The following is a 12,415-nucleotide window of genomic DNA, read 5'->3' as shown; positions in this document are numbered from 1 at the left end:
ACCCTTAGCACTACGCCTCACCAGTCTGGCAGGAAACCCCTGTTTTAAGCACATGGCTTTTTGAAAACGGCTGGACGTTCAATGCAAGACTTTCACCTAAACCCTACACTGTGTCAGGAATAGATTAAAAAAAAAAAAAACACAGGAAGTAACCCGCTTACTTGACAAAGACCAGCCGCTTCTGCTGATGATCAAAGAGCCCAAAACCGTGGCTTGTGCCAAAGGCTACGAGTTTCCATTCCGAGTGAAGGGCCAGTGAAGTGACCACAGCTGGCGGCTGACACTGGACCAAGACAAAGGGCTGGAAGCCTGGCTCAAACCGAACAGGCCCATCTTTAGTTTTGAGCCGCTCATGACCTTTCCACCTATAGCCTTCCTGATCCTGGAGGAGGTCCGCTTCCGAATGGTCAACCACTTGCTCTGCTTCTTCGTCATTTAGCTCCATTACGAGTACCTGGAGGTAGGGAAAAGGGAGAAGGTCATTCGGAACTGTGTTTTGAAACCTTAGGATTGCAAAACCCACAGAGTTTGTGCAAGAACGAAGGCCAGGACAAATGCATTTCCTCCTCTGGACCTTTACCCTCGAAAGCATTGAGGAATACTTTTGCATTTCACCTACTATATCCTTCCTTGCTGATTTTTCAAAATCACGTCAGCAGCAGGGGAGTTCTACCCACCCCAATTCACTTTTTGATTAAGTGTATTAACACCCTCCTGTAGTGTAATGTACTTTGAAGTAAAACAAAACAAAGGAGGTTGTAAGCTTATGCAATTATGCAACAGATGCAGTCATTTACCAAGTGGCTCTTGTAGCATACTGTGAAGCATTAGCAGTCTTATTTCAATTTATTCATACCCCACCTTTTCAGATACTTTCAAGGCAGCTTTTGAAAGCGATAGGCACAACATATAATCAAAAGAAGCAGCAAAATCCAAATACTATGGAATGTAAGGACACCACCACTTAAAAAAACAACAGCAACAACCACTGTTTCATGAATATCACACCACTTAACTATTTAGAAAAAATAGTCTTATGTTTCTGCCCTGCAGCAATGCTAAATCTATCCACTGCTTTCATTTATTTCAGACCTAATGTGGACAAGATTTTCTGCCCACAGCTTTGGCAGGACATTTTGCTTGACAGGCCTAGCAGTTATATGCACAACAGAGTGAGTTACTCATTTGGTTCATGATGATCTGCACTCACCCATTCTAAGTCTTTAAAGAGCAGTAGAAGAGTCATAATTCAGAAAACTACATGCTGCTCCCATTCTCATCACAGGTGGGTTGGGCAAGTTGCTAGCCCAGAGGCAAAGCAGCTCGTTTGGCAATCCAATGTGAACTGACATTTGCGGCCAATGCCTACATGACTCAAGCAGGCGTGTTGTTTTGGTTTTTTGAAAGAGCAGCATGACTCCCACAAGTGCAGTGGGAATCTACTCTGAAGAGTGTGTTTTGGGTGCCAAGAGCCGGTGTATATTATTTTTTATTTTGATTTATTACCTGCCCTTGACCTTAAGGTTCCAGAACAGGTCGCAGCAATTTAAAAAATGTAACACTGAAGGTGATCTGATACAGTTCAAAGTTAACAAAGCCAAAAAGAAGAGGAGTGGGCACATCACAGCTGAGAGCCCAAGGGCAAGTTGTAACTATCTTCTAGCATGAATTAATGCTCTTTGAGAAGCTTTGCAATTCACAGTAGAAGACGTGCATATCTGTCTCCCCCCCCCATTGACATAGATGAACTTCTTTATCCAATTATATGGGGCAGAGCATCTGTGAACCCAATGCTCTGGTCTTCCACAGTCTAAACCAGGGGTAGGCAACCTAAGGCCCGTGGGCCAGATGCGGCCCAATCACCTTCTAAATCCGGCCCGCGAATAGTCTGGGAATCAGTGTGTTTTTACATGAGTAGAATGTGTCCTTTTATTTAAAATGTATCTCTGGGTTATTTGTGGGGCATAGGAATTCGTTCATTTCCCCCCTAAAATATAGTCCGGTCCACCACAAGGTCTGAGAGATGGTGGGATGGTGGACCGGCCCACAGCTGAAAAAGGCTGCTGACCCCTGGTCTAAACAGCAACAAAGGCTTTCAACAGGCCAGTGGTGTTGGGGCAGGAGTGGTCAAAACGTCTTCCATGGAAAGGGCCACTCTATCCCAAATCAGTAATTCAAAACTAAGGATTCCCCTTGGTGCTCTCAGATAGGGAATTAAAAGAGCAGAGATAGGGGGAAAATTAAGTAGCAAGCTGGAACCTAGCCCAGAAAGTTTGCATTGTCAACACAGCCTAGTGGAATGGTTCACCTACTATCAACTTGGCAACTTAATCTTCCCTACTTGTTCCGGTATACAGACATTGCTGCATATACAGATATATATATATATACACACATTCCTACTATATATGCTACCAGGATCCAGCTGGCAAAACACAGTAATTTAGAGAGCAAACAAATTCAAACTGAAAACCTAAAGATGAACAAGCCAGAACAACGACTTGACTGGTGATCGGCTGCACAGCTGTCAGTTACAACGGCGTAGATGGTACAAAATACACGGCGGAGAAATTTGCACACGACATTATCTGAACATGTACAGAATGCTTCCTACACTCCGCAAATCACTACAACTGGAGAAAAGTTAATGTAGAACACAGGGCACATAACATGTAGGGAAGTTCAAACTCCTGCATTTTCCAATTGATGGGGGCAAAAGATAAAAGTAAGGTCTGTGCTACTGGATGCAGTGTGCCCAACAGCCTATCTCAAGTGCATTTCAGTACCTGCCCTGCTGTTCCTGCCACGGCCAAGTAGCTACTGTATTTGCACAAGAAGATCTTCTGGATCCCAAGTCTGGGGTCATCGCTGTAAGGGTCAAAGGCGCCAACCTAGCAGGGCAGACAGGCAAGAAAGAAAGAAAACACCATATCAACACAAAGCAAGGTTTTCTGCGGGGCAGCTTCTCTGCTGCTCAGTTCAGCAGGCCTTGGCTTCGGAAGGTTTAAGTTAGGCCACGGATTCCTCACCTTGCGCAGCGGAGGCCATTCGTCCTCTCCCATCTGGTTCAGATTGTCGTTGGGATCAGCATCCGTGAGGAACACCCTCACCGTGCTCAGCTTGTACATGAGGTTCAGACAAACGCCGGATGCGTTCCAGAATCGTACTGTGCCATCCTCATGCCTGATTGGGGGGGAAAAAGAAGTGAAGGGGGCAAGCAGATTACACCAGCGGCACGGCTTACTTTCCAGGCAAGGGAGCACACTGAACATTTGCCACATGAGCCAGTGAAACCCTTTTGGACTAATTCTTTAAATATAGATAGCCCAGGCGGCTACAAAACTTCCCTCCTTCTACGCTGACTTGACTGCTGGAGTACTGATGCACACTAAAGAGGATTCCGGTGGAGTGAATAGCCAACTCACACATACAGAACCTCACTGCGGCCCAGTGCAAAGGAAGATGATATACCCAGAACCACACACCTGTGTCTGCACATTGCAAGGAAATATCTGCAATGGTGGGCAAAGGGTCTTTCAGGGAAGCTTGCCTGCCACTGCTTCCAAGCCCACTGTGGAAGCCTAGACTTCTAGAAGACACCTGAAGGCAGTCCTGTTTAGGGAAGTTTTTTTAATTTTTGATGTTTTATCATGTTAACTTAACTTAAGCTATTAATATTTTTGTCAGGCCGGAAGAGCTTTTGTTCCTTGTGGCTACCGCTCTAAAAAGGCTCTTGTTAGGTTGTCCGGCTTAGTGAAGTCAATTTAAGGAACATGCATTGCAGTGAGCATTTAAAATAAATCTTGACAGGAATAATCTGATAGGCGTGCACAGAAATGCGTTAGATCCATGTTGTCTCCCATCAATGACCAGTCGACAGCAAAGACCAGTCCATCAGCTCAGCTGGGACCAGCTGCCATTTGGCCTCCTCCCCTCTCCTCAAGCAATCTCCTATGGTGACCTTTGGGCCTAGTCATTCTTTAACAGTGTTAAACGGCTGGCACCTGAGCTGGCTTTTCCCTCCTCCCACCATTTCCCTATCAGGAGCACCAACTGGGGCGGGGGGGGGGGGAGGCACCTCGGCTCCCTCAGTATTTGTTTTAAGGGGAACAGCCCCCCCTCGATCTTGAGGTGGCCCTGCACACAATGTGTGACGACTTGTGTGTCGCAGTTCCAGCGGCTGGCTCCTCCAGAGCACTCTGCCTCCTCCATCAATTTGCGGCGCAACCTGGCACCTCTGTTGTCTATTGTATCATGCCTCTTAGATCCTCAGCCATTATTCCAAAACTGTAAAACCATGTTAACTTGTGGGGTGGTATACAAAGTGTTAAATAAGTAACACAGAACATCATGCTGCCGCACCAAGCTTGCTTGGGTGAATCAACATGAAACCCCTCCCCCCTCGCATCACTGCTGCTTGCAATACACCAAGCAAAATTCCAGGAATTAGCTTGTATCCCACTGGGTTTTACAAAGTCTGGTGACGCGCTCTTACGTTCAATCCTCTCTCCACAGCATCAGTACATTCGGTTCTCGGGGACACCGAGTATCCTAGCTCCTGTATACTAATGTTATCCTTTTACCATGGCTGGCAGGATGCCTGGACCATTAATTGGGAGAATCTTATCAGGGATCTTGACAGGAAACCTCTTTCGTCCTTGCAGGAGTGTTTAGGATACATATATTTTAAATTCCAGATGAAAAGCAGCTACGAAGCCCTATTTAGCACACAGAGAAAGACATACGGAGGGGCAAAACGAAACGGTTGTTCCATCCCATCCACTCGATGTGAGACTTTTTATACACATGTACGGACACAAACAGGTAATGTTTTGGAACTTTCTGCCTTCAGAAGAGTTCATTGCCACTGAAGTGTTAAATACCCAAGTTCAAAATGGGAATCAGTTCAATGGCTTTTGCACAAATGATGATCCTCTCAAGCTGCATTGGACTGCCTAAGCAGAGGTGGAAACAAAACGTGAGGTCAGAAGCTCCAGAATGGTAACCAGAGGAAGAACGTCTGTTTTCATACCTACCCAGTAAGCAGCAAGTCTCTCTGAGGAGGATCTGGAGCCTTGCTAGTGCCTCCATTAATTGGCCATTGCTAGGAAAACAAGAAATTGGGACAGAATGGATGCAAAGTTGGAAGTACATATGCAATGAAGACACAGAGGGAGCAGGAAAGCATTGAACACCAAATCTATGCAGATTAAGCTTTGTTTGGATTAAGGCATACATTCTTAAGGTTTTACTAGCCAATTTCCTTATGCTAAGGTTTAATATAAGATGGGGAGGAATCCATTAACCTACATTTCCCCCCCCCCTGTAAGCAGCTGCTGGGGCTTTCTGAAACTGAACCCATAGCAACTGCAACTTTGTCAGGGTGCAGAATATTGTCTTCAAGTGTTCTGATCTCTCAGTAGCATAAAAACGTGCAAAATTTGCTTGTCTGCATCTAGATGTGAGCTCAGAGTCCTTTGCAACAGAGGGAACCACAAATCTAGATTAGGGTGGGGTGTCCAGAAGCTGCCTTAAAACAGAGGTCAGAAGATTGGTTCTTCTAGCTACACTGTCCGGCAGTGGCTCTCAGGGTTTCAGAGAAGAGATGCCCAAGACTGAACATGGGAACTTCTGCATGCAAAACAGGTCCTCAATCCCTCACCCACAAACACCCCCAAATTAAAGTTATTAAATTTCTGAATTCTGTGACAAGGTGTGCAGGTAAACTAACAATATAATTCAGCATGTTTTCTTGTGTGATACATTGGATCTCACACGTGTTTAACTTCAGCAATTTCAACCCTATGATCTTGAAGGCCGCTGGTTGCAATCCCGCAAATTAAAAGCAAGCAGAGCAGAGAGCTTTTTGTGGTGCGTTTTCCCAGCACAAAAGGAGCATTTAAGCTCTCTGTCTTGCTTGGGAAGCAAGGCCCTCTCCATGCACCAGGTCTGAGATGCCCCTGTACAATATGTCATGGGAACTTGGAAGGACCTGCGAGATCTCTCTGGAGCACCTCAGGACCTCTGGAGTTGGTGAACAAAGAAGGCCTTGCTCCCCAAGGAAGACAGGGAGCTTATAAACTGTGTTATTCCTACAGTGCCCTTGGACAAGAGAGCCAGTGTGGTGTAATGGTTAGCATGCTGAGCTGGGACCTGGGAAATCAGGTTCGAATTCCCACTCAGTCATGAAAGCTCAATGGGTGACCTTAGGCTAGTCTCTCACAGCCTAACTTATCTCACAGGGACTTCAGATGCAGTGTGAAATCCAGTATTAATATGAAAAGGACTTGTTCATTCCGTTCCAATGTTCATGCATGCAAGTCATACCATATTAGAGAACTGGGAGTTCTGTTTGCTCCCGGCACTGATGATCCTTTCCCATAACTTGAGAGGGATGTTGGAGACATGGTGGGAACATGTGATGGCTGAGCAGTGAAGAGATGCTAGGTATGGAGGTTGCACCGATGGCCAGCCTGGAGACGTCAAATCTATGACTACTAATTCTTCCTCTGCTAGCACCACCATGGCAGATGGGTCATCAAATTCTGCAGGAAAGGGAATCAATAAATAGCCATCGTTTCACTGGGGGAGAGGCAGCAGGGAGAAAACAATCGTGAAGTACTTTCATCAGTGGACACAAATAAGCAGCATGGTTTATTTGCGGTACTATATACATTTTATTTATTGAATTTCTATCTTTTCCTTTCTCCCAATGGAGGCAAATAACCAAACAGCAAAACTATACAATTGAAAGAAAAAAGAAACGTATGTAAAACATTTCAAACAGATTAAGAACATATAAAATAAAATCTTTTCAAAAGCACATTATTGCCTGTGCTTCGTCAACTGCACCGTCTCTCCCATTTCGGCCTTCAAGGACCTTCACCAGAACAATTTGCTTTCATGTGCAGCCACATGAAGCAGGAAATGGACTGCTCTGCTCAGTGGTTCACCCCAATTGCAGCATACTCTCTTCAAGGGAGCAAAGGGCAGACTTTGGTCTTTCAAATTTCAGTGGTGCACTGTGTGAGGCCAAAATTCGGTGTCCCTACCTTTCGCCTTCCATTCTGAGCATGCACTGCATCATAGTTACAGCACCCCCCTCGGCTCGGTGCCCAGTGCGGGGGAACCAACCGCACTGCCCTAAATCTGGCTCTGAAGGGAGGCCCAACTAAAGCTTAATCTGGTGTCATTTTGGCCGTAGGCAAAAATATTTTTTCCCCCCAGTCAAAAAAGTACTTTTAAAGCTTTACCCAGAGTAGAGCCATTGAAATTCATTAACTTAGGCATGTTTATTAATTTCAGTGGGTTTACTCTGTGTCAGACTTAGCTGGTAGGCTCCCCACCCTGCAATCATCTGTGCTTTGTTTTTAAGCTGCTTTGAATTTTTGTTTCTACTCCTGCTTCCTTTATGCTGCTCTTTTATATTACGGTGTTTTCATGTCTGCTTTCATCTTTGCTGTATTGAAATGTTCACTTTGAAAGTTTGCCTGGAAACCTGCTGAAGGGCAGGGTATAAATTCATCAAAAACAACAACAAAGTGCACGTCTCTGAAGCACAAGTTTTATTTTTCTGCCCATTCCAAGTTCCTGTGGTGCAATCGCCGACACTCCTAATTGGCCATTTATGCGCTTTATCCAAGATATCTATGGAGTAAAAAATGTCACGTGAAATGACCGAGAACTGGAAATCAAGGGCCCTATGCAAGCAGGTGGGCTATGTGACTCTTTTCATCTGCTATTCTTTAACGGGTTAGAAGACAGGCTGCATTGTGCATGCTCAGCAGTGACCCAGTTAGTTCTATGTTAGACCATTTCTAGGAACTTAGGCCAATCCCAGCAAAGTAAGCTGCTTAAAATGTAGCAGCGTTGCTGGTTCTGAGAGCGGTTGATCCGTTTGAGAACAAGAAGAATTTCATTACAAACGGAAAGCTGCTTCTGCAGCCGGCTCCAGAAACTCATCACTGCTCTGCTTTTGGAAAGCAAAATGCACAATGTGTCACAGAATCACATGTCGTATTGCTTTCCATTATAAATGAACTTGGCAAAAGGTGGCTCCTCCAACATAGAGGTGCACGGCACCTTTGCAACAACAAAAAAAGAGGTCACGGTGCATTTTAAATTAATTGAAGTATTACAGTAATTTAAAATGGATAGAGGCAGTTCGGCAAGCACTTGTCTGCATCAAGTTAATGTTGGGTGTGTTGTGCTTCCAGAGGCTGTTCCTTGAAACAAAACCAAAAGCCCCCTCCTAAATGTCCCTTTATGTTTTATCATTTCAGCATTTGTCATTTTAAAACCACATGAAGCAGGAACGCATGGCTTAAAGCAACTAATATCTTCCGATAAGACTAAAAAATGGTCCCAATTACCTCACAGCAGATTATATACATTAACAGAGGTATTTATACAGTGTGCCAATGAACCACTATGTTAAGAAAAGCACATAGGACAGAATGCCTCTTTTGATGTATGCACCTATGTGGCAGAGCAGGCACAGTCCAACACAAGAATGCAATTTGCTTGAGATGTGTTGCTTATACTGTACTCATAAGCAAATTTAGCCAATCAATGAACAGGCACACTCATATATGGGTAACAGACTAAAACTGCAATCCTACACACACTTACTTTGGAAGCAAGCACCATTGAAAACAGCAGGACTTGCTTCTGAGTAAACATACAAATGACTCTCTAATCAGGAGAGAGCCTTTGTAAAGAGCTGAACACCCTGTTCCTTTTAAAGAAAGGTTCTTCAGCATCTGTTGCCACTGACAATTTCTACACTGTCCATAGATACTGTGATCCATCATATAGGGCTGGAATTTGTGAGTTATCAAATAATATGGGGGTGCCAGGTACAGTAATCAAGTGTCTATTTATTATACATGCTAGCCTTTTGTTTTCTATGGAACATTGGGGGTTTGTGGGAGGGCAGTGTCCAACTGATTTGTTCTATCAGCAGAAGGATTTCCACTTGCACAAAGGAACTTCCCCCCTCCCCCCATGTGCATTTCACACCCTCTGCAAATCTGCTCTGGAGGGTTGGGGGGAAACCCAGAACTGATTTAGGGGGCCCATGGGGGGTGTTCCACTATGCAAGCAGAAACCCTTGTGCTGACAGAACGAATGAGCTGGATACTGCCCACAGTTTTCACATTTCAGCATAGGGGGGGGATAAAAGCTTAAGACAACTTATTTGGAACCCCCTATTTGCAAAATTTCCAAGCACCAAGCGCTCTGAAAGGAACGTTGCTAGCAAAGTCATCTTTGCTCAGCATAGTTGATCATGTATCTTTTCATTGGAAGTTGCCAAGTAGTAGCAATAAGCAATCTCAAAGAGTCATTTCTAATGGTGCAATCTAGTACTGAGGCAGAGACACCAGGCATACATTGTACTCCACTTATAGTAGCAAACCAAAAAAAAAGTCTGCTTTCTGCCCTTCCAGCCCCACTTAACTGGAAAAGATAGAAGCCCTGCTCTTGTGTAATGAAGAGGACAGGAAAAGCAGCCATTTACACACTCATGCACCCTTCACAACTGACACGATACAAAGCATTTCTGTACTCCACCTCCAGTTACATAACACATCGTAAGAAGTCGCCCCAAATGATCAGCTCTGAAAGCGCCCTGCCCACATCACGGACACTCGGTAAGTGAAAGAATAGCTTCCCAACACCACCAGAGCCATTACATAAGCATTACACATTAACCTAAGTGGATTTGGTGCACAATGAGTGGCCCACTCTCACACTCTGTTGAGCGAAGGAAGGAGCATGTGAGGTGAGCCAAGGCAGATTCCCATTCGGCTTAAGCGGTCAGTTACAGGGAAGCTGGCCAACCACAGAAACCTCAGATGACTGAATGACTTCCTGGGCTAAGCATGCAGCAGTTGTAGCACTTCCTTCTTCAGTTCCTGTATGCCCTGTTGCACACGTGGCCAGTGTGAGCAGCTGTTGGGAGACAATCACTCAGACCCAAAATGCTGAGGAACTCCACCTAACACCACTCCTCTTGCCCGGAAGCAATCTTGGGCTTGCCAATCAGAAGGTGGGCGGTTCGAATCCCCGTGACGGGGTGAGCTCCCATTGTTCTGTCCCAGCTGCTGCCAACCTAGCAGTTCGAAAGCATGCCATTGCCAAGTAGATGAACAGGTACTGCTGCGGCAGGAAAGTAAAATATTGTCCTTCCACCTTAAAAGTCTGTTTTCATGGACAAGGAGAACTGGGCTGATTTCCTTCTCAATAATAGCCATGTGTTTGTAAAACTAAATGAGTCATATGCCTACAGTGATGTTTTCAGCACACGTGGAAAACTTACCGGTTTACTGAAGTGTTTGCTATGGATGCCAGCCGTTTGTCCCAATCTGTTTAGTTAAGCTTTGTGCTGACTTTTAATGCTGCTGGATTCCATTGTTGTATTTAATGGATTTTACAGAAAACCACATTGAGCACTTTTCATAAAAGTGTATAAATAATTTCAAAAAATTGATACACGTCTCGGAGAGTAATTAAGGGCAGCACTGCAGATGCAATCTATGAAGAATCTCTAGTGTAATCTGTGGTCCTTTAGATGTTGCTGAACTTCCAACTTACAGGGAATATTATGGTGCTGGTGTTGGTGCTGGTTGGAGTTTAGACTTAGTGTTGCTGTGTTTATAATGGATATATGGTTTTACACGTGTTGTTAGCCAAGAGGTATAAAAACGCTTAAACAAATAAGCTGCAGTCAGCATGGCCTATGGTCAGTGATGATGCGGGTTGTAGTTCAGTAATATCTACTTGCTCTAGCACTATGAAACAGCATCCTACCCCCATTTCCAGTGGTCATTTTCACAGCTGAAAGCTGTAATTGCTATCAAGGTTCTCTATATTTCTATGAAAATGCTTTACATTTTTAGCTCCCAAAAGACGGAGCCTATGAATACCAAAAAAAAAAAAAAAAATCATTCCATTTACTAGTTTACCAAAAAATAAAATAAAATAAATCCAACACACAACTAGTATTCCACAATGATCACCCAAATCTGGGCACTAATAACAACACATTGGGTATTTCAACTCCAAGCAACACCCAGAATCTGAACCCTCAAAGTAAAATGTAATTCCAGCTAAAGCTCCCCAAGAAATCAAAATCTTCCACATACCTGCAAGTGGATCCGCGTTGGCAATAACAAAGAAGTCTATCACTCGCGATGTAAAGTCAAAGGCAGTTTGCTGGTTGCCATAAACGACAGAAATGCTATGCCTGTCACCATAGCTGGCCCGTGGCATCCCTCCTTGAAATATAATGTAAGGAAGCCTTAGAGAAAAAGAAAATGCAACAGATATACAATTTAGGCACCTTCCTCCAACTTAAAAGTATTTCAAACCACTGTAAGGAAAGAATAATTCTCTCTTGTGGCAAAATGCATCCCCTGCATCTTTAGAATTTCTCTTAAGTCTCTAGCCATCAGAGAAGCACAAATTTGCTGCTTTAAAGTCCTAAGTGGCCTGGGCACGGGATCTCAAGGCCAACTTTCACTACCCATCCATTTACATTGTCAAGCACCTTTCTCTGTGTGCCCCCTTCCCTCTTTCAAAAAGTCAGAACCGTGGTCACCAAAATGAGGGCCTTCTCCATGGTGGCACCCAAACTGTGGAACAATCTCTTTTAGCAGAATCACTTAGAACCAAACACATCATTTTTTAGATGCCTCAAGAAGTCCACCTGTTCTCTCATGACATTTAATATTACTGTATTTGCTTTTTAACTGTTTTATTTGCTGCTTTTATCTCCTTTTTAATTATATTGATATTGATATAGAATGTTATTGTTTTAGGATTATTTGTTTGTAAGCCACCTAGGAAGGAATTCATGGTAAAATGCAAGATATAAATCTTATTTTTTTAAATAAAAAAAACTATGACAGTATTATTCCTGAGTGGATTGAAAAGAGCAGGCAATTTCTAACTGCCCTTCCATTATGTGGATCAGCTTTCAGTGTTCAGATTATAAAGAGACGACTTTTGCTGACACCTCAGTCAGCTGCAGAATTTCTAGCAAGCAGCAGCTCAGCTCTTGTTACTAAAAGGTCACTCTAGAATCTTAAAGAGAATGGGCAGCATTGTAATATCTGCCAAAGTACCTACCCGTTCTTTGTCGTTTGCCAGTAAATTTTGGAGATGGCCTTGCAAGGAAAAGGACCTAGAAGGGCAGATTTTTTAAAGAAGATGCCATGTTTTAAATACATGCTTATTATTTTATTATATTCTTGTCAATTTATTATTTCTTTATGTATCGCTTCCTGTGAAGCAAATTTCACAATGCAATAAACGAATATAAAAACAACTGCACATATAAAAACCATTTCAAATCCAATTATTTTAGTCAAAAATCCACACGACTGAAAGCAGCTGTAGAATCTTTTAGTTT

At 43.7% G+C, this 12,415-nt stretch overlaps 1 protein-coding gene across 5 annotated transcripts in view; it reads right to left on the bottom strand.

Moving 5' to 3' along the window:
- LLGL2 (LLGL scribble cell polarity complex component 2) overlaps positions 1-12,415 on the bottom strand; it is a 65,379-nt gene that overhangs the window by 16,159 nt on the left and 36,805 nt on the right. For all 5 annotated transcript variants that reach the window (XM_033139311.1, XM_033139312.1, XM_033139310.1 and 2 more), the window contains 7 exons: positions 12,133-12,187; positions 11,148-11,302; positions 6,328-6,545; positions 5,037-5,104; positions 3,030-3,183; positions 2,787-2,891; positions 162-454 (listed from right to left, as the gene is read on the bottom strand). In XM_033139311.1, the coding sequence (XP_032995202.1) occupies positions 162-454; positions 2,787-2,891; positions 3,030-3,183; positions 5,037-5,104; positions 6,328-6,545; positions 11,148-11,302; positions 12,133-12,187 (1,048 nt within the window). The remainder of the gene's footprint in view (positions 1-161; positions 455-2,786; positions 2,892-3,029; positions 3,184-5,036; positions 5,105-6,327; positions 6,546-11,147; positions 11,303-12,132; positions 12,188-12,415) is intronic.

This window comes from Lacerta agilis, chromosome 2 (assembly GCF_009819535.1).
Source record: "Lacerta agilis isolate rLacAgi1 chromosome 2, rLacAgi1.pri, whole genome shotgun sequence".
In the NCBI taxonomy this organism is placed as follows: domain Eukaryota; kingdom Metazoa; phylum Chordata; class Lepidosauria; order Squamata; family Lacertidae; genus Lacerta; species Lacerta agilis.
Note: the sequence above shows the minus strand (reverse complement) of the source record. Positions and strands in the feature narration are given on the sequence as shown.